Source organism: Oncorhynchus keta, chromosome 11 (genome assembly GCF_023373465.1).
Source record: "Oncorhynchus keta strain PuntledgeMale-10-30-2019 chromosome 11, Oket_V2, whole genome shotgun sequence".
Taxonomy (NCBI): Eukaryota; Metazoa; Chordata; class Actinopteri; order Salmoniformes; family Salmonidae; genus Oncorhynchus; species Oncorhynchus keta.
The window spans coordinates 3384879-3406532 of NC_068431.1; the positions used below are offsets into that span (position 1 = coordinate 3384879).

Consider the following 21654-nt stretch of genomic DNA (forward strand, 5'->3'; position numbering starts at 1 on the left):
TCTCTGGCTAACTGTTTTCGACACCCTATACAGTATCAGTGAGCGTTAGCATTCGAGCAAACAACTGCTGCATCCAAAATAGTTATTTTGCAACGACCACAACCGAATATAATCTTAGCTACAGTTCAAGCAAGAATAATTTACTAAGATGCGGCCTCTGCAGAAGTCAGAGCAAATATACTTTTTTTGCAGAGCTGTTGTGAAGAAAGTGAGTTTGTGTTTATACAGGACCTCCCGCCCTCACCTGTTAACTAATCACGTCAATGATTGTTACGAATTTTGATGCGCACGGTAATGTGGTGCGGAGCTCAATTTGGCCACCGGAGGCTCCGCAATTGCTTCATACAATCTATATTGCGCCTCCGACCACACTTTCGGATGATTCATAAATTGGCTTTTAGTGAAGCGTCTTTCCAAACATAAATACATTAAAAACAATCCAAACCCTGTTATTAGTGCAAGAGACGTGTAAGTAAAAACATGAACATTCAACATCACCGTGGTGATGGCAACTTCCCCCTGCCTCCAGTGGTTTCAGACTGCTGCAAAACCTGGTTGTATTCAGTGACATGTATCGTTCTGAACTTTACAGATAGAAATAGAATGGATAGAGTTCACACAAGTTCTTATTTAACAAACATTTCTGTTCTACACTGCATTCAAATATTCAACCTTTAGCATCAGAGGCAGGTACTTCCACTCTTTTACTGTCCACAGCACCCTATCAGCATAACAGCGCTCAGTTTCCCCTAGTGGCCAGTTTCCACGTCGACGTCCCCAGACATGGACGTTTAATACTGAGTTGTATGTATCACAGGGGACCTGACTGGTCGATGTTGATGTTAGACACACCAGTACTGACCGTAACTGTGCTAGGAAGACTCCCATCACGTCTGTTTAAATCAACAGGAAGCTCCGTCTCAGATCGTTTACATTATACAGATAGTGTAGAGAGAATGAACATATTGTTTGTTCATCTGTGTTTTACCATGACATCCCAGGTCAGGGAGTGGAATGTGTTACCATGACATCCCAGCTCAGGGAGTGGAATGTGTGTTACCATGACATCCCAGGTCAGGGAGTGGAATGTGTTACCATGACATCCCAGCTCAGGGAGTGGAATGTGTGTTACCATGACATCCCAGCTCAGGGAGTGGAATGTGTTACCATGACATCCCAGCTCAGGGAGTGGAATGTGTGTTACCATGACATCCCAGCTCAGGGAGTGGAATGTGTGTTACCATGACGCCCCAGCTCAGGGAGTGGAATGTGTGTTACCATGACATCCCAGGTCAGGGAGTGGAATGTGTGTTACCATGACATCCCAGGTCAGGGAGTGGAATGTGTGTTACCATGACATCCCAGGTCAGGGAGTGGAATGTGTGTTACCATGACATCCCAGGTCAGGGAGTGGAATGTGTGTTACCATGACATCCCAGGTCAGGGAGTGGAATGTGTTTTACCATGACATCCCAGGTCAGGGAGTGGAATGTGTTACCATGACATCCCAGGTCAGGGAGTGGAATGTGTGTTACCATGACGCCCCAGGTCAGGGAGTGGAATGTGTTACCATGACATCCCAGGTCAGGGAGTGGAATGTGTGTTACCATGACATCCCAGGTCAGGGAGTGGAATGTGTTTTACCATGACATCCCAGGTCAGGGAGTGGAATGTGTTACCATGACATCCCAGGTCAGGGAGTGGAATGTGTGTTACCATGACATCCCAGGTCAGGGAGTGGAATGTGTGTTACCATGACATCCCAGGTCAGGGAGTGGAATGTGTTTTACCATGACATCCCAGGTCAGGGAGTGGAATGTGTTACCATGACACCCCAGCTCAGGGAGTGGAAGGTGTGCGTTACCATGATGAAGCCTCAGCGAGTGGACTCCCTGAAACAGAAATTGGCCTTCCACAAACTGTTGCCACCAAGTTGGAAGCACAGAATCATCTAGAATGTAATTGTATGCTGTCGCATTAAGGGTTCCCTTCACTGGAACTAAGGGGCCCAAACCATGAAAAACAGCCCCAGACCATTATTCCTCCTCCACCAAAATGTACAGTAGGCACTATGCATTGGGGCAGGTAGCGTTCTCCTGGCAGCCGACAAACCCAATTTTGCCCATCGGGCTGCTAGATGGTGCAGCGCGATTCATCACTCCAGAGAATGCGTTTCCACTGCTCCAGAGTCCAATGGCGGCAAGTGTTTACACCACTCCAGTCAATGCTTGGCATTGCACATTGTGCTCTCGGCCATGAAAACCCATTTCATGACGCTCCAGGAAAAGTTATTGTGTTGATGTTACTTCAAGAGACGATTTAGAACTCTAGTGAGTGTTGCAACCGACGACAGACGTGGTACACGACTCAGCGGTCGCGCTCTGTGGCCTACCACTTCACGGCTGAGCAGTTGTTGCTCCTAGACATTTCCACTTCACAATAACAGCACTTAGTTGATCAGGGCAGCTCTAGCAGGGAAGACATTTGACAAACTAACTAGTTGGAAAGGTGGCATCCTATGATGGTACCATGTTAATTGTCACAGAGCTCATCAGTAAGGCCATTCTACTGTCAACGGTTCTCTATGGGGATTGCATGGTGGTGTACTCAATTTTAGGCTGAAATAGCTGAATCCACTCATTTGAAGGGGTGTCGACATACTGCTGTATTGATAGTTTATATATAATAAAGATAGCTGCAGACTGAGGGATGCACATGTTTTATTGTGCAACATTTCAACACCAAAACGGAAATATTAATTGTGCAGGTATCCATCCATTAATTGTTAGTTAATTTCTTGCACCAATCACCTGCAAGTCATGGGATGTGTGTAGCTTTATAACAGATGTATTTAATATTATAGAGAACTCACATCAGAACATCCCACCAAACAGAACAGATGATAATCAACCAATAACATACGGGACAAGAGAGCGGTACGTTTTTACAAACTTTTATTCCTCTGTACATCTCCCCAGCAGCCGTTTATATGATGCCAATCTGGAACAGACGAGACAGGTATTAGCCAGGATTCATAGGGCAGTTATAAAGCATCATTAGAAACAGTCTTTTTATAATGAGTCACAGTGAAGGTGGTCTGTTGTTGGAGCCTGGACAAGGACAACAGATTCAACTTGTCAACTATTCACCTTGATGAGTTGAATCATGTGAGTTAGTTTGGGTTACAATACAAATGTCTGCTGTTGGGGGTGGGGGGGCTATCGAGACGTTACTGTCAGTCTCACCTTATTGGCAACATCCAACGCATCGTAATCTGGAGCCAGACGGACATACGCCTTCTTCTCACCATCAGGCCTTGGAGGAGAGAGGATTGTTAGAACGTATGGCCTCGTGTTTGTGGTTCAGATGTCAGTGGGATAAAGAACTCCCATTTCCCAATTGTATAAGTGGTTCCTTTGACAACATCTACACTGGGACTGAACCAAAACCCAGCAATGGTGGGGGGGGTCATCATAAATACTGGGTATCACTGGGTATCTTCAACCAGCATAGGGCTGTCCCCGAACAAAAATATTGGTCGACCAAAAGTTGTCTATTCTTTCGACCAATCTACTTTAAGATGTATTTTTTCATACATAGACAACCCATGTTAGGATAAACGCAACTATATGCACTGAGCTTGTCGAATGCTTAAAGCTCACAGTTTGATTAAATCAGACTCCCCTGGAGCCAGGCGTCTTATGGCCACATGGTGTTAAAACCTGACAGCGAGTGCCTGTGTGACCGGCACACGTCTCTCCTCCGTGCTGCAGCGAACAGGCACCACAGACAGTTTATGGTGCTGCTGGGGTTGAGGTTGCAAAATAATTATAGCTATTTACTTTCGTACTTGTTTCTGACTAAAAGGTTGTGTTAACGAAATCCCTCATTTGTTTAAGAAAAACATTTTTGCCTCAACCCTTTGCTCTCTTTACGTGAAACATGTACATATCACGTGTGACCAATAGGGCCTGACTTAGAGCCGATCATAATCACATCAAAATCAAATCAAATCAAATTTATTTATATAGCCCTTCGTACATCAGCTGATATCTCAAAGTGCTGTACAGAAACCCAGCCTAAAACCCCAAACAGCAAACAATGCAGTTGTAAAAGTTGGGTCTAAGCTCAATGCGGTAACAACAAAATTATGCGGAGGAAAAAGACACTCGTAATGGGGGGAATGTTTACTGGGTGCTCAGGTGGGAAAGGGGAAGTCAGATCTGTGGCAGATTTAGTTGTGGAAAATACTGGAGATCCAGACAACGGAGTGTATTGGTGTTAAAGTGTTAAAGAAATAAGTCTGTTCTAACGAGAAAATAAAGCCTATATTACAGCAAAGACTAAAAACCGTTGCATGCATTTGTGAATTGCTGTTCATTTATTGTTTAGGATAATTATTTAAAAGCTCCCGTTATTTAATTTCTAATTTTGTGCACAAAGTTGTTTCCATCCCTGTTAGCGAGCCTTTCTCCTTTGCTAAGATAATCCATCCATCTGACAGGTGTGACATATCAAGAAGCTGTTTAATCAGCATGATCATTACACAGGTGCACCTTGTGCTGGGAACAATAAAAGGCCACTGTAAAATGTGCCGTTTTGTTACATCACACATGACACTGATGTTTCAAGTTGAAGGAGCGTGTAATTGGCATGCTGACTGCAGGAATGTCCACCAGAGCTGTTGTCAGCCCCCAAAAGGAGCAAATCAGACCGCTGTCTTGTGCACCATGGGAAAATAATCCATTTGCGACTACTCTACTAAATAAATCTTGGGTCAACGAATAGCCCATCAAGCAAGCAATAGACTAAATGGGGTCAGGCCTAAACCAGGGCCACCCTCTTCTGTCAGATTGCCTCAAACCCCTACTCTGACCTCACGGCTCAACATGGAGGCATCCACTAAACAAACTCCACTACAGCTACAAAGGTAATGGGCAAATGTACTAGGTGGCCAGGTCAGACAAGCAGGCAGTACAGCATGTATCTATGGAGTCTAATGGGCCAAGTCAGTTTAGCGGTAGTGATGCCTGGACTACATTCAGGTTAGTAATGTCAGGATATATTAAATTGTTATGTACCTGATGAGTGTGTTGACCTTGGCCACGTCAATGTCGTAGAGCTTCTTGACTGCATGTTTGATCTGATGCTTGTTGGCCTTGACGTCTACGATGAAGACGAGGGTGTTGTTGTCCTCGATCTTCTTCATGGCAGACTCTGTCGTCAGAGGGAACTTAATGATGGCATAGTGGTCCAACCTGGGAGAGAAAAGGAGGAAGACGTGTGGAAAGGGAGGAGGAAGGGTGGGGTAAGGGAGGAGGAAGGGTGGGGTAAGGGAGGAGGAAGGGTGGGGTAAGGGAGGAGGAAGGGTGGGGTAAGGGAGGAGGAAGGGTGGGGTAAGGGAGGAGGAAGGGTGGGGTACGGGAGGAGGAAGGGTGGGGTACGGGAGGAGGAAGGGTGTGGAAAGGGAGGAGGAAGGGTGTGGAAAGGGAGGTGGAAGACGTGTGGAAAGGGAGGTGGAAGACGTGTGGAAAGGGAGGTGGAAGGGTGGGGTAAGGAGAGTAGTTCATTAGACCAGTGTGATCCAAACTTTAAACCTAGGAGCCAATCTAAATCCTTCAAATGGCCCCTCTGCAAGCCAACATGTTACATCCTTGCAGGAGAGGACCTACATATGAAGGAGCAGTATTACCATGTCCACAAAGCAGCGAGGAGTTCTGATCGACAATCCATTTGGACTTCTAGATCACGTTGAATAAGACTGGAGAAATCCTAGGGCAGCACTTCTACTCAGACACTGTGAATATGGACCTGACCTTACCTACACGGCCTTTAGCTGAGACCAACATGTTGTCTGCTGTCCTGCTTTACAGTCCAGCAGTTTAAAAGGAAATTCCTCCTAGCAGACAATATTCTGTATAGAGCACTTTCACAAAGTACAAGTCAAACAAGTGTGCATGCATGTACTGTATAATTTTAAACTTACTTGTTTCTGCGCGGGGCACTCTTGCGGGGGTACTTGGGTTGTCTGCGGAGGCGCAGGGTTTTGGGGCGGCGGAAGGTTGGGGAGGTTCTAATCTTCTTCTTCCTCTGGCTGTGGACTCCTTTCAGAACAGCCTTCTTGGCCTTCAGGGCCTTCACCTTGGCCTCGGTCTTGGCAGGGACAGCTACAGAGGGAGACAAGAGGTTAGGCAGGGACTGCTAACAAGGACGGGGAACATTAACTGGTTAGTGGGGGGTGTTAAAACAGATTTCTATTATCCAGGCATCTAAACACCAAATCCAGTTACGAAGAAATCTAACAGGAATGGGGGATTTGAGTAGGAATTCACATTGATTTCTCTGAGCAGAAGAACAAAGTAGTCACCCCATCATGGACCACAGTCTAACGGGGAATCTAAAAACAGTGTTCTGGGACAGATTTCCCCAAAACATCTTCAGGCTACGTTCATCGGTAGAACAGGTTGCCATTTTGCAAAACAGTCTTTATTAATGTTGCACTTGAAATCACAGGTAACACCTGCCTCAGACCACTGGTACAACAACTCATTAGATCACGGTTTGCCCTCCAGCACTTAACACACAGAATCTCCACTAAATATACAACAACAATTTGTATCTCCTGTGACAGACTAAAACCTCATTAGGTGAATGAATATACAGCGCTTTCGGAAAGTATTCAGACCCTTGACTTTTCCCCACATTGTTACATTAGACTTATTCCAAAATTGATTAAATAGTCAATCTACACACAATACCCCATAGTGACAAAGCAAAAACAGTTTTGAAAATATTTAAAAACTGAAATACACTGCACAAAAAAATAAAGGGAACACTAAAATAACACATCCTAGATCTGAATGAATTATTCTTATTCAATACTTTTTTCTTTACATAGTTGAATGTGCTGACAACAATCACACAAATTATCAATGGAAATCAAATTGATCAATTTTCAAATTTATCAGCCATTTGGGTGGGTTGTAGACTCAGTCTCATGCTACCACTAGAGTGAAAGCACCGCCAGCATTCAAGTGACCAAAACATCAGCCAGGAAGCATAGGAACTGAGAAGTGGTCTGTGGTCACCACCTGAAGAACCACTCCTTTATTGGGGGTGTCTTGCTAATTGCCTATAATGTCCACCTGTTGTCTATTCCATTTGCACAACAGTATGTGAAATGTATTGTCAATCAGTGTTGCTTCCTAAGTGGACAGTTTGATTTCACAGAAGTGTGATCGACTTGGAGTTACATTGTGTTGTTTAAGTGGGGAGCATCGCTGCACAGCTATTTTCAAGTCTCTCCAGAGATGTTTGATCAGGTTCAAGTCCGGGCTCTGGCTGGGCTACTCAAGGACATTCAGAGTCTTGTCCCGAAGCCACTCATTTACATTTAAGTCATTTAGCAGACGCTCCTGTGTTGTCTTGGCTGTGTGCTTAGGATCATTGTCCTGTTGGAAGGTAAAACCTTCGCCCCAGTCTGAGGTCCTGAGCAGGTTTTTTATAATTAAGCTAGGGTAGCCTAGAGGTTAGAGCGTTGGACTAGTAACCGGAAGGTTGCAAGTTCAAACCCCCGAGCTGACAAGGTACAAATCTGTCGTTCTGCCCCTGAACAGGCAGTTAACCCACTGTTCCCAGGCCGACATTGAAAATAAGAATATGTTCTTAACTGACTTGCCTGGTTAAATAAAGGTAAAATTAAATAGTTGTGTTGCTAAACCACCAAGTTAGTGTTATCTAAAAGCTCACATTTCACAGTACCCTAACCAATAACCTTTAGTCTTTAGCTCTACTTGAAACCAAATTCATGGCTGCCATAAGACAAAAATGACTTGTTAAGCAATTAAAATCGATCATTTTATTTTTGGGTCACGTTGATATTTTTTCCAAATATAACATGTGACAGACATTCATACTTGTTCATAGTTTACACAATTTGAAGCAATGTTGAATTTACAGTCAAACATTGCATGAAAGAAAGCAAGAGAAACACTTTCAATACACAACACATTGAAACATAATGCAAACAAATAGACTGGCGTCAGGAAGTTTATTCTGTTGCTAAATACTTTAGGAGCTACAGCAAACTCTAAAGCAGATCTTCTGAAATCATTGTAAGTCCTATAAAGACAGTTAAGTTTCACATTGTATGGATTAATTGTTGTGGTAGAGGACCTTGTGCATTTAAGTTAAACTAAACCCAATGTTTATATCCCAAAACAAAGCAGCTAGAAACAGCAAGCTTGCTTGCTAAAATGCCATGAATGTTTCATGCGTGGACATGTCCCAAAATGAATCGTTTGTTTATAGTTAATTTTGATATTTCAGCCTGCGTGTCTTGAGAGCGATGACGCACACCCGGTCTGGTGTTCGGTTTAATAACGTTACATGACGACTAGACCCGGTAGTCACATCAACTATATCAACTGAAGCACGTTAACTAGTTATGAAAACACAATGGGCATTTTGATAGTAGATCATGTACTTGTACAATAATAGAAACGTTTCGGTCCCATCAAATGTAGTAAGTCGCTCGCTAACATTAAGCCCAGCTTCAACTGCACATGTCTCTGCCACACAGCACTACGGGGCATCTGCGTTAATACGGACCTGACTAAACCAACATGTGCACAACTTAACAGGGCCTTAGAAACGATTATTATACCACACAGACACCGGAGTCCAGTGTTTAACCAGGAGGAATTAGAAATGATAGATAAGCCAACGTTGAAATTAGCTAAATAGCATAGCCTAACGTCGCTGCCAGCCGGTTGCACCGTTCCACATTTAGTGACCGTAGACAAAATAAGCACGTCTGTGATTTTCATCGGTATAATATAGCTATATATTAATCTTGGTAAACATGTACATAGAACATACGTGGTTGTGTATTTTAACTGACTTTACGGGAAAACAATGTACAGATTCACGAACCTTCCTTCTTCGCCTTCGGTGCCATGTTGAGAAAGGAAGAATGATTGGGGTTTCCACAGCTATAATACAGGGGCGAGAAACCGGCACTCACATATCGCGAGACTGGCGAACTGCATCATTGTACTTGTAGTTAAAGGTCACCATTTCTCGGATGAGTCCAAAAATATTTGGAATTACATACTGCTACATAGGAACTGTAGCTCAGTGGAGAACAGCTAACTATGATTCTGCTACACAGGAACTGTAACTCAGTTGCACCCCTAAAAACATTTGTCATAAGAAACTAGCTCCTGGTACTGGTACAATGGAACTGTTGCTCAGTGGACTACAAAGGAACTGTACAGTAGTGGACAACAGCCAACTATGATTCTGCTACATGGGAACTATAGCTCAGTGGACTACAGCTAACTATGTGTTGTTTGGGTAGATGTGACAGTGGTCTGGTGTTGACAATATCAGGTTGTATTTATTATTTTCAATTGAACCTTTATTCAACCAGGCAAGTCAGTTAAGAAAAAATCTTATTTGGAATGAATGATACATCTTACTTAAAAGATTTTCCAACATGTCTTTCCAGAAGAAAATCATTAGAAATGTGAGACGTTCAACAGCAGAATAGTCAACCTAGCATTTATTTGAGACGTTCAACAGCAGAATAGTCAACCTAGCCTTTACATGCGAGGGCCTTGACTGGCTGCCCTGCGTTCCAAATGGCATCTTATTTGCTATATGGTGCACTACTTTTAACCAGTTCCCAATGTGCCCAAAATAGGGAATAGGGTGCTATTCAGGATGCAGGGGCCTTCACTGGTTACTACACATCTGTCCAGTTGAAACTACAACTACAGGAAGTAGTTGTATGCTCTATCAATGGACTGATTACATAGGACAATTATAGTTATGCCTTTATATAACCTCATGCATTCCTACAGAGTTCTGTAATGTGTATATCTACACAGGGACATATTAGTTAATGGTTAAGCAGGTAGGTTTAACAGGCTACATTCCGATATAAATAGAGACGGTGAGATTGTAGAGTCGTTGCTTATGGGATAGTGTCAAACTCCAGTCCTCGAGGGTCGAGTGTCTGCGGGTTTTCACTACTCTCTTGTACTTGATTGATCACCTGACTGTCTAGGTCTTTATTGATTAGTTAGCAACTCCCCTCACCTGACTGTCTAGGTCTTTATTGATTAAATAGGAACTCCCCTCACCTGGTTCTCTAGGAATTCATTGGACAAGAAATGAAAGGAGATCAGAAAAACCAGCAAACACAGCCGTCCAGGAATAGAGAATGACACGCTTAGAATAGACTGTTGGTAGCTATTCTCTAGGAGTAGATAGGAGACTAGGTCAAAGAAGTTTGACAGTGCTGGGAGGGGCCCTGTTTCCTGGAGGTCTTCTAGGAGAGGAAGGTTCGGACGGTGCCCTTGACCAGTCCTCTGCAGATGGGACATTTCCTCAGGGAGGGTCCCTGGTTCCTGGAGTTCTTCTAGGAGAGGAAGGTTCGGACGGTGCCCTTGACCAGTCCTCTGCAGATGGGACATTTCCTCAGAGAGGGAGCACACTCCTTACAGACCACCAGGTGACCACAAGGGATGAAGACAATGTTCACCTCCTTGTCCATACACACCTTACAGGTCCGCTCCTCCTGCAGGCGCCGTAGCTGCTCTTCCATCGGCAGGTCTGGGGGAGGGGGAGAGGAGGAGGAGGGGGAGAGGATGAGGGGGAGAGGATGAGGGGGAGAGGATGAGGAGGAGGGAGGGGGGAGAGAGATGGAAGAATAGAGAAGTAAGTATGGAGAGACATAAAACAGACATGCCCCCCTCCCATTGGATGAGGAGACTGACCCATCCCAGTTCCAAGGCCAGCCGGCCTCAGCCACAGCTGAAAGCAGCCTAGTGTGTGTATGTGAAAGTGTGTGTACCTGAGAGATCTTGACTCGGTGATGCGGCTTCATTTGCCTGGGCTGAAAGGTGCATTGAGAACAAGAATTAAACAGAAGTCTGAAATGAAATGAAACTGGACTGAACTGAGACTAACTAGGCTAGACATGATGTCAGTCTGATGATGTCACGGAGTAGGGCTTTATTACATAAATTTGATTGCCTACCTAGATCAGTTGTGTTCCTGAACTCTTAACTCCTGACCCCAGCTCTACCCACCAATCATTCTCACAGTGACATGGTCAGAACATCTCTCCACCCCTGCCAAACCTGGAGGACTGGACTACTGTTTAGGGAGTTAGGGGACTAGGGAGTGAGGGGTCAGGGGGCTAGGGGTCAGGGAACTATGGAGTGAGAGTTCATGGGGCTAGGATTCAGGAGTCAGGGAACTGGGGAGTGAGGGGTTAGGGCCCATGAGACTACTGGTTAGGGGACTAGGGAGAGCCCGACAGCACAGTTGATGCTGTGGCACGCAAACATTGCTTAATGCATTGCTTAATGCATGCAACGTCTGAGCAGGGGCACGTGACCTTACCAATGAGGTGATGTTTTATCCAGAGGTCTCTAGCAGGTTAGGGGTCAGAGGTGATGTTTTACCCAGAGGTCTCTGTGCAGGATAGGTGAAGGTATTTTTGGTAATTGGTATTTTATTAGGATCCCCATTAGATGTTCCACATGAAACATGACATAATGGACAAGAACAGCTCAAGGACAGAACTACATACATTTTCAAAAAGGCACACGTAGCCTACATATCAATACACACAAACTATCTAGGTCAAATATGGGAGAGGGGTTGTGCCGTGAGGTGTTGCTTTACCTGTTTGTTGAAACCAGGTTTGTTGTTTATTTGAGCAATATGAGAGAAGGAAGTTCCATGCAATAAGGGCTCTATATAATACTGTACGCTTCCTTGAATTTGTTCTGGATTTGGGGAGTGTGAAAAGACCCCTGGTGGCATGTCTGGTGGGGTAAGTGTGTGTGTCAGAGCTGTGTGTAAGTTGACTATGCAAACCATTTGGGATTTTTCAGCACCTGCAGCTTAACTAGATCTTTCTTTGCAGCACTAGACCACACGACTGGACAATAATCAAGACTAAACTAGAGTCAGCAGAACATCTGTGTTGTGTCAACAACAATAAAAAAGAAGAGCATCTCTGTTCCATCCACATCTGTAGGGTTAGGGGTTAGGGGTAGGGGTTATGGGGTTATGGGGTTAGGGTTGTTTATCCACATCTGTAGGGTTAGGGGTTATGGGGTTAGGGTTAGGGGTTATGGGGTTAGGGTTGTTTATCCACATCTGTAGGGTTAGGGGTTATGGGGTTAGGGGTTATGGGGTTAGGGGTTAGGGGTTATGGGGTTAGGGTTAGGGGTTATGGGGTTAGGGGTTATGGGGTTAGGGTTGTTTATCCACATCTGTAGGGTTAGGGTTATGGGGTTAGGGTTGTTTATCCACATCTGTAGGGTTAGGGGTTATGGGGTTAGGGGTTATGGGGTTAGGGGTTAGGGTTGTTTATCCACATCTGTAGGGTTAGGGGTTATGGGGTTATGGGGTTAGGGGTTATGGGTTGTTTATCCACATCTGTAGGGTTAGGGGTTATGGGGTTAGGGGTTTAGGGGTTAGGGGTTATGGGGTTAGGGTTGTTTATCCACATCTGTAGGGTTAGGGGTTATGGGGTTAGGGGTTATGGTTGTTTATCCACATCTGTAGGGTTAGGGGTTAGGGGTTATGGGGTTATGGGGTTAGGGTTAGGGGGTTAGGGTTTAGGGTTGTTTATCCACATCTGTAGGGTTAGGGGTTAGGGGTTATGGGGTTAGGGTTAGGGGGTTAGGGTTAGGGTTTAGGGTTGTTTATCCACATCTGTAGGGTTAGGGGTTAGGGTTAGGGGTTATGGGGTTATGGGGTTAGGGTTGTTTATCCACATCTGTAGGGTTAGGGGTTAGGGGTTATGGGGTTAGGGGTTAGGGTTGTTTATCCACATCTGTAGGGTTAGGGGTTAGGGGTTATGGGGTTAGGGGTTAGGGTTGTTTATCCACATCTGTAGGGTTAGGGGTTAGGGGTTAGGGTGGGGTTAGGGTTAGGGGTTAGGGTTGTTTATCCACATCTGTAGGGTTAGGGGTTAGGGTTGTTTATCCACATCTGTAGGGTTAGGGTTAGGGTTGTTTATCCACATCTGTAGGGTTAGGGGTTAGGGTTGTTTATCTACATCTGTAGGGTTAGGGTTGTTTATCCACATCTGTAGGGTTAGGGGTTAGGGTTGTTTATCCACATCTGTAGGGTTAGGGTTGGGGTTAGGGTTGTTTATCCACATCTGTAGGGTTAGGGGTTATGGGGTTATGGGGTTAGGGTTGTTTATCCACATCTGTAGGGTTAGGGGTTATGGGGTTAGGGTTAGGGGTTAGGGTTGTTTATCCACATCTGTAGGGTTAGGGGTTAGGGGTTATGGGGTTAGGGTTAGGGTTAGGGGGTTAGGGTTTAGGGTTGTTTATCCACATCTGTAGGGTTAGGGGTTAGGGTTAGGGGTTATGGGGTTAGGGGTTATGGGGTTAGGGTTGTTTATCCACATCTGTAGGGTTAGGGTTAGGGTTGTTTATCGACATCTGTAGGGTTAGGGTTGTTTATCGACATCTGTAGGGTTAGGGTTGTTTATCGACATCTGTAGATGTTAAGCTAGCACAGGTACATATAACCATCCCTTCTAATTGCTAAGAATGACCTACAAAAAGAATAATAGGGGGAGGAGGAGTGATTCTACCATAAGAAAATAGGGGAATATATTCAAAACCATTATAGTTGTAGGTAAAAGCATCAACTAAACTTATGTGGGAAAAGGGACTGGATCTCCCTAGGGGTTAGAGCTCAGGGGGGGTGGGGGGAGTACGGTTAGGTATGGGGGTTAGGGTTAGAGCTTAGGGGGGTTTGGGGGGTACAGTTAGGTATGGGGCTTAGAGCTCAGGGGGGGTACAGTTAGGTATGGGGGTTAGAGCTCAGGGGGTGGGAGTACAGTTAGGTATGGGGGTTATTAGAGCTCAGGGGGGGGGGTGTTAGGTATGGGGGTAGAGCTCAGGGGGGTTTAGGTATGGGGGTTAGGGTTAGAGCTCAGGGGGGGTTTGGGGGGGTACAGTTAGATATGGGGTTAGAACTCAGGGTTAGGGTGGGGATTAAGGGTTAGGGTTACAGGGGATGGGGATGGGGAATAAGGGTTAGGGTTATAGGGGAATAAGGGACGGGGAATAAGAGTTAGGGTTATAGGGGAATAAGGGTTATAGAGGATGGGGAATAAGGGCTATAGAGGATGGGGAATAAGGGCTAGGGTTAGGGTTATAGGGGAATAAGGGTTAGGGTTATATGGGATGGGGAATAAGGGTTAGGGATATAGGGGAATAAGGGCTATAGGGGATGGGGAATAAGGGCTATAGGGGATGGGGAACACAGGCTATAGGGGATGGGGAATAAGGGCTAGGGTTAAGGTTATAGGGGAATACGGGCTATAGGGGATGGGGAATACAGGCTATAGGGGATGGGGAATACAGGCTATAGGGGATGGGGAATACAGGCTATAGGGGATGGGGAATACAGGCTATAGGGGATGGGGAATAAGGCTATAGGGGAAGGGGAATACAGGCTATAGGGGAAGGGGAATAAGGCTATAGGGGAAGGGGAATAAGGGAAGGGGAATAAGGGCTATAGGGGAAGGGGAATAAGGGCTATAGGGGATGGGGAATAAGGATTAGGGTTATATGGGAATAAGGATTAGGGTTATATGGGAATAAGGGTTAGGGATATAGGGGATTAAGGGTTATAGGGGATGGGGAATAAGGGTTAGGGTTATAGGGGATGGGGAATAAGGATTAGGGTTATATGGGAATAAGGGTTAGGGATATAGGGGAATAAGGGTTATAGGGGATGCGGAATAAGGGCTATAGGGGAATAAGGATTAGGGTTATATGGGAATAAGGGTTAGGGATATAGGGGAATAAGGGTTATAGGGGATGCGGAATAAGGGCTATAGGGGATGGGGAATAAGGGCTGTAGAGGATGGGGAATAAGGATTAGGGTTATATGGGAATAAGGGTTAGGGATATAGGGGAATAAGGGTTATAGGGGATGGGGAATAAGGACTATAGGGCATGGAGAATAAGGGTTAGGGTTATAGGGGATGGGGAATAAGGGTTAAGGTAATAGGGGAATAAGGGTTAGGGTTATAGGGGATAGGATTAAGGGTTAAGGTTATAGGGGATAGGAATTAGGGTTAGGGTTATATGGGATAGGAATAAGGGTTATAGGGGATGGGGAATAAGGGTTAGGGTTATAGGGGATGGGGAATAAGGGTTATAGGGGATGGGGAATAAGGGCTATAGGGGAATATGGGTTAGGGTTATAGGGGATGGGGAATAAGGGTTAGGGATATAGGGGAATAAGGGTTATAGGGGATGGGGAATAAGGGTTAGAACGATTAAATTCCTATAAATATTCACATTTTAAACTAAGAGAATCCAGACAATACATAATTATCATAATGACAAGTACAATAGAATTGTAGCTTTATCCTAAACCAGTGAGGACTCCAAGAGATAGAATGGTACCGGAGTTTGTGTTTTTTTCACATTGTTTGTAACTTATTTTGTACATAACTTTGCTGCCACCGTCTCTTATGACCAATAAGAGCTTCTGGATAACACAACAGCGATTTTTCACCTAGAACTGGACTAAGAGTTTTTTTTAAATTGAGTCTGATGCAAAGGATATAGTGTTGCTCCCGGACGATGCCCAAATCCCCGTAATTCACATGAAGAAAAGATGAAGGTACAGTGGGTCGGAGATCGGGGTGTCTTGTGAGAATTTGTCGGCAATTGGGTAACCCGCCTCTACCATTCGTTCTATTGGCCAATGTGCAATCACTGGAGAATAAACTGGATGAGCTCTGTTCGAGACTGTCCTACCAACGGGACATAAAAAACTGCAATATCTTTTGTTTCACCGAGTTGTGGCTGAACGACGACATGGATAACATACAGTTAGATTGGTTATCCGTGCATCGGCAAGAAAGAACAGCTGGTTCAGGTAAAACGAGGGGTGGGTGTGTATGTCTGTCAATAATAATGTCTAATATTGAATTCTCAAGGTATTGCTCGCCTGAGGTAGAGTATCTCATGATAAGCAGAAGACCACACTATCTACCAAGAGAGATTCCATCTATAATTTTCCATTTACCACCACAAACTGATGCTGGCACTAAGACCACACTCAGAGCTGTATAAGGTCATAAGCAAACAAGAAAATGCTCATCCAGAGGCAGCACTCCTAGTGGCCGGGGACTTTAATGCAGGCCAACTTAAATCTGTTTGAGCTCATTTCTACCAGCATGTCACATGTGCAACCAGAGGAAAAAGAACTGCAGACCACCTTTACTCCTCACACAGAGATGTGTACAAAATGCTCATCCAGAAGCAGCAATCCTAGTGGCCGGGCAACTGTCATTTAGTTCAGTTACCTTGGCTTTCTTGGGAACAGGAACAATGGTGGGCATCTTAAAGCATGTGGGGACAGCAGACTGGGATAGGGATTGATTGAATATGTCTGTAAACACACCAGCCAGCTGGTCTCTGCGCATGCTCTGAGGACTTGGCTAGGGATACCGTCTGGGTAACAGACAAGCTTTGAGAGGGTTAACAGGTTGAAATGATTTACTCACGTTGGCCACGGAGAAGGAGAGCCCACAGTCTTTGGTAGTGGGCCGCGTCGATGGCAATGTATTGTCCTCAAAGCACGCAAAGAGGTTGTTTAATTTGTCTGGAAGCAAGATGTTGATGTCCGCGATGGGGCTGGTTTTCTTTTTGTAATCCGTGATTGTCTATAGACCTGCCACATACAGTACGTCTCATTGAATTGCAACTCCACTTTGTCTCTATACTGACACTTTGCCTGTTTGATTGCCTTACAGAGGGAATAACTACACTGTTGGTATTCGGCCATATTCCCAGTGGCCTTGTCATGATTAAATGCGGTGGTAGAACAGGGCTCCGGGCAGCCGAGCGGAAATGGAGGAAAACTCGCCTCCCTGCGGACCTGGCATCCTTTCACTCCCTCCTCTCCACATTTTCCTCCTCTGTCTCTGCTGCTAAAGCCACTTTCTACCATTCTAAATTCCAAGCATCTGCCTCTAACCCTAGGAAGCTCTTTGCCACCTTCTCCTCCCTCCTGAATCCTCCCCCCCTCCCTCTCTGCAGATGACTTCGTCAACCATTTTGAAAAGAAGGTCGACGACATCCGATCCTCGTTGCTAAGTCAAACGACACCGCTGGTTCTGCTCACACTGCCCTACCCTATGCTCTGACCTCTTTCTCCCCTCTCTCTCCAGATGAAATCTCGCGTCTTGTGACGGCCGGCCGCCCAACAACCTGCCCGCTTGACCCTATCCCCTCCTCTCTTCTCCAGACCATTTCCGGAGACCTTCTCCCTTACCTCACCTCGCTCATCAACTCATCCCTGACCGCTGGCTACGTCCCTCCCGTCTTCAAGAGAGCGAGAGTTGCACCCCTTCTGAAAAACCTACACTCGATCCCTCCGATGTCAACAACTACAGACCAGTATCCCTTCTCTCTTTTCTCTCCAAAACTCTTGAGCGTGCCGTCCTTGGCCAGCTCTACCGCTATCTCTCTCAGAATGACCTTCTTGATCCAAATCAGTCAGGTTTCAAGACTAGTCATTCAACTGAGACTGCTCTTCTCTGTATCACGGAGGAGCTCCTCACTGCTAAAGCTAACTCTCTCTCCTCTGCTCTCATCCTTCTAGACCTATCGGCTGCCTTCGATACTGTGAACCATCAGATCCTCCTCTCCACCCTCTCCGAGTTGGGCATCTCCGGCGCGGCCCACGCTTGGATTGCGTCCTACCTGACAGGTCGCTCCTACCAGGTGGCGTGGCGAGAATCTGTCTCCTCACCACGCGCTCTCACCACTGGTGTCCCCCAGGGCTCTGTTCTAGGCCCTCTCTTATTCTCGCTATACACCAAGTCACTTGGCTCTGTCATAACCTCACATGGTCTCTCCTATCATTGCTATGCAGACGACACACAATTAATCTTCTCCTTTCCCCCTTCTGATGACCAGGTGGCGAATCGCATCTCTGCATGTCTGGCAGACATATCAGTGTGGATGACGGATCACCACCTCAAGCTGAACCTCAGCAAGACGGAGCTCCTCTTCCTCCCGGGAAGGACTGCCCGTTCCATGATCTCGCCATCACGGTTGACAACTCCATTGTGTCCTCCTCCCAGAGCGCTAAGAACCTTGGCGTGATCCTGGACAACACCCTGACGTTCTCAACTAACATCAAGGCGGTGTCCCGTTCCTGTAGGTTCATGCTCTACAACATCCGCAGAGTACGACCCTGCCTCACACAGGAAGCGGCGCAGGTCCTAATCCAGGCACTTGTCATCTCCCGTCTTGATTACTGCAACTCGCTGTTGGCTGGGCTCCCTGCCTGTGCCATTAAACCCCTACAACTCATCCAGAATGCCGCAGCCCGTCTGGTGTTCAACCTTCCCAAGTTCTCTCACGTCACCCCGCTCCTCCGCTCTCTCCACTGGCTTCCAGTTGAAGCTCGCATCCGCTACAAGACCATGGTGCTTGCCTACGGAGCTGTGAGGGGAACGGCACCTCAGTACCTCCAGGCTCTGATCAGGCCCTACACCCAAACAAGGGCACTGCGTTCATCCACCTCTGGCCTGCTCGCCTCCCTACCACTGAGGAAGTACAGTTCCCGCTCAGCCCAGTCAAAACTGTTCGCTGCTCTGGCCCCCAATGGTGGAACAAACTCCCTCACGACGCCAGGACAGCGGAGTCAATCACCACCTTCCGGAGACACCTGAAACCCCACCTCTTCAAGGAATACCTAGGATAGGGTAAGTAAGGGTAAGTAATCCTTCTCACCCCCCCCCCAAAAAAAAGATTTAGATGCAAGTGGCTGTTCCACTGGATGTCATAAGGTGTATGCACCAATTTGTAAGTCGCTCTGGATAAGAGCGTCTGCTAAATGACTTAAATGTAATGTAAATGATGGTACGTGCTTTCAGTTTTGCGCGAATGCTGCCGCCATCAATCCACAGTTTCTGGTTGGGGAAGGTTTTAATAGTCACAGTGGGTACCACATCTCCTATACACTTCCTTATAAACTCGCTCACCGAGTCAGCGTATACGTCAATGTTGTTTTCTGAGGCTACCCGGAACATATCCCAGTCCACGTGATCGAAGCAATCTTGAAGCGTGGAATCCATTTGGTCAGACCAGCGTTGGATAGACCTAAGCACGGGCGCTTCCTGTTTTAGTTTCTGCCTATAGGAGGGGAGCAACAAGATGGAGTCATGGTCAAATTTGACAAAAGGAGGGCGGGGGAGGTCCTTGTAGGTATCGCGGAAGTTAGAGTAGCAATGGTTGAGCGTGTTACTCGCTCGTGTACTGTAAGCGATATGCTGATAGGTTTTAGGTAGCCTTGTTCTCAGATTAGCTTTGTTAAAATCCCCAGCTACAATAAATGCAGCCTCAGCATATATTGTTTCTAGTTTACATAAAGTCCAGTGAAGTTCTTTGGTGGCAGTCTTGGTATCCGCTGCGGGGGGATATACACTGCTGTGACAATAACTGAAGAGAATTCTCTTGGGAGATAATACATTTGGCATTTGATTGTGAGGAATTCTAGGTCAGGTGAACAAAAGGACTTGAGTTCATGTATGTTGTTACAATTACACCATGAGTCGTTAATCATGAAGCATACACCCCCGCCCTTCTTCTTCCCGGAGAGTTGTTTATTCCTGTCGGCGCAATGCACTGAAAAGAGGGAGGTGTAGACAAAGGATCTGCTTTGGGAAAGTTGTATTCCTGGTCGTAGTGGTCGTTGTAGTGGTCGTCGTAGTGGTCGTCGTAGTGGTCGTCGTAGTGGTCGTCGTAGTGGTCGTCGTAGTGGTCGTCGTAGTGGTAACATCTCCCTGATAGCCAATAGTTCTTCCCGGCTGTATGTAATAACACTTAAGGTTTTCTGGGCTAACGATGTAAAAAATAATACATAAAAAAGGGACTAGAAGCGAAGCTGCCATCTCTTTCGGCGCCATCTTGTGGCTTTACCATCGAGAGCCTCTTGACCGGTTACATTACAGCCTGGTATGGCAACTGCTCGGCGCTATAGAGAGTAGTGCGTATGGCCCAGTAAATCACTGAATGTGCTATAGATGTTGTTTAAGTCTGCATTCTAGTGCGTTTTGTGTCTCTACAATATAGAGCTTATGACAAACAAGGCACTCGATCACATAAACCACATTTCCGGTATCCAGTTGTACTTGCCTGATTGGGAACACCAAGCCTGAATGCCTATTGGATAGAAATTGTGTTTGGGTAAAGTATTCATTCTGTATCTGTTTCTTCTTAGTCCGGCTTGAATAGACTAGGATGTCCATCAGGCTCCTATAGGTTGAGATTACCCTCTGTCAAGGCCTCACAATCATTCTGGGCCTGTTGAAACTTTTATTTAAGTTCAGCCACCCCAGAGCCTTAGAATAAGTCCCCACAAATGGAACCACAGGGCGGTTTTCCCTCTCTACCTGATATGCTCCATGGGTCTAGAAGGTCTGATTGACCTCAACCGCTCTCAGGAACCTCCTGGAGTAGCCCTTTTGTGGCCTCCTCTATATCCCCAGGGATACCACAGATTCTGTGGAAAAGTATAAGTTGTGATTTGATCAACCCTCTACATGTGTGCTTTGGATGGAAACTACATTTGTGAAAGAGGGCATGTCTATCTTTTTCCATAAAGAAAAATGTAGTTGCCAATTGTTAAAATGTTTCGTATTGCAAATTATGTGTAATAGCGATGCGAGTTCAAAATGTTTACGAATTCCCTGAATTCAGAGGTGGAGCCTCCCCACAGTCCAAAAAAATCAGCCAGATACCTGAGGTAGAGCAATGGTAAGGTCTTACATTTAAGAAAAGCACTTTCTTCGCAAAAACTTGTGTACAAATGTGCAAATGACTTTCCTATGGTCGTACCATGTACCTGTACATTGAACTCAGTCATTTCTGGTGAGGCTCAACTCCAACAAGTTCAGGATAACTCTCTACGGTCGACTTAAACAGGATACCTCTGAAAGGCATTTGCAACTGCTTGTAGACCTAATTTGATATCAAGGTTTGTGTACAGAGAATTATTATCAATGTAGAATAAAAAAGCTTTTCCTGGTATCTTGGAAGGTTAAATGTTAGAATGTTGGGGAGTTGTAAGTGAACATTACATTGTTCTAGCAGTATTTTACAATGTCAGAAGCTGTATCCCTACTCCAGTGAACCGGATCCCAGGGGTCTGTGCGAAACCTAAGTTTACTAAGGTAATTTAAAAAATCCCATCTCTCCACTATGACCTTATTCAGCTTCTGTACACTGCTGATCGATAGCTAGTCTATCTGAGTAATGTATGAATGGTACATAAACTGTTGCATTGGGAAAGGACTCCTTACTAGTCCTCAACAGTTGCTGCAGTTGCTTCCCAGATGTAGTTGGCATTTGCCTCCCCAAACAATTGTTGAGGCCTACAGACAACACTATCTTCTCGGTCATTGGGTTTGATTGAAGCTTCTTGAAAACACTGTTAATATATGATAAAAGTTGGCCCCAGGGAAACTATCCACCTGTACATTAGAATCTAAAAAAATCTAGAATACGTGCAAGATTAGAATACCCCACAATCACTGTTGGTTTATCTATCTGTATTGCCCACACCTGAATC

At 45.6% G+C, this 21654-nt stretch overlaps 1 protein-coding gene and 1 pseudogene across 2 annotated transcripts in view; both read right to left on the reverse strand.

Moving 5' to 3' along the window:
- Positions 1 to 2703: 2703 nt before the first annotated feature.
- On the reverse strand, positions 2704 to 9083 carry rpl23a (ribosomal protein L23a). Its single transcript, XM_052529162.1, has 5 exons — positions 8935 to 9083; positions 5987 to 6167; positions 5082 to 5258; positions 3246 to 3315; positions 2704 to 3000 (listed from the first exon to the last, which is right to left on the reverse strand). Exons 1-5 carry the CDS (start codon positions 8957 to 8959, stop codon positions 2986 to 2988), a joined length of 468 nt encoding a protein of 155 aa, XP_052385122.1. The 5' UTR covers positions 8960 to 9083; the 3' UTR covers positions 2704 to 2985.
- A 465-nt stretch (positions 9084 to 9548) lies between these two features.
- LOC118373087 (baculoviral IAP repeat-containing protein 2-like) overlaps positions 9549 to 21654 on the reverse strand; it is a 63372-nt pseudogene continuing 51266 nt past the window's right edge. The window contains exons 14-15 of the transcript XR_008146740.1: positions 10862 to 10903; positions 9549 to 10620 (exon numbers count right to left, since the gene is read on the reverse strand). The product of XR_008146740.1 is annotated as a baculoviral IAP repeat-containing protein 2-like (transcript). The remainder of the gene's footprint in view (positions 10621 to 10861; positions 10904 to 21654) is intronic.

Excerpts from the sequence above, each read along its gene's own strand:
- rpl23a (XM_052529162.1), bottom strand. The coding sequence starts at position 8,959 with ATGGCACCGAAGGCGAAGAAGGAAG. Across the intron at positions 6,168-8,934 it reads ACCGAAGGCGAAGAAGGAAG|CTGTCCCTGCCAAGACCGAG; the intron begins GTTCGTGAATCT and ends CTCCCTCTGTAG. Across the intron at positions 3,316-5,081 it reads AAGGTCAACACACTCATCAG|GCCTGATGGTGAGAAGAAGG; the intron begins GTACATAACAAT and ends CTCTCCTCCAAG.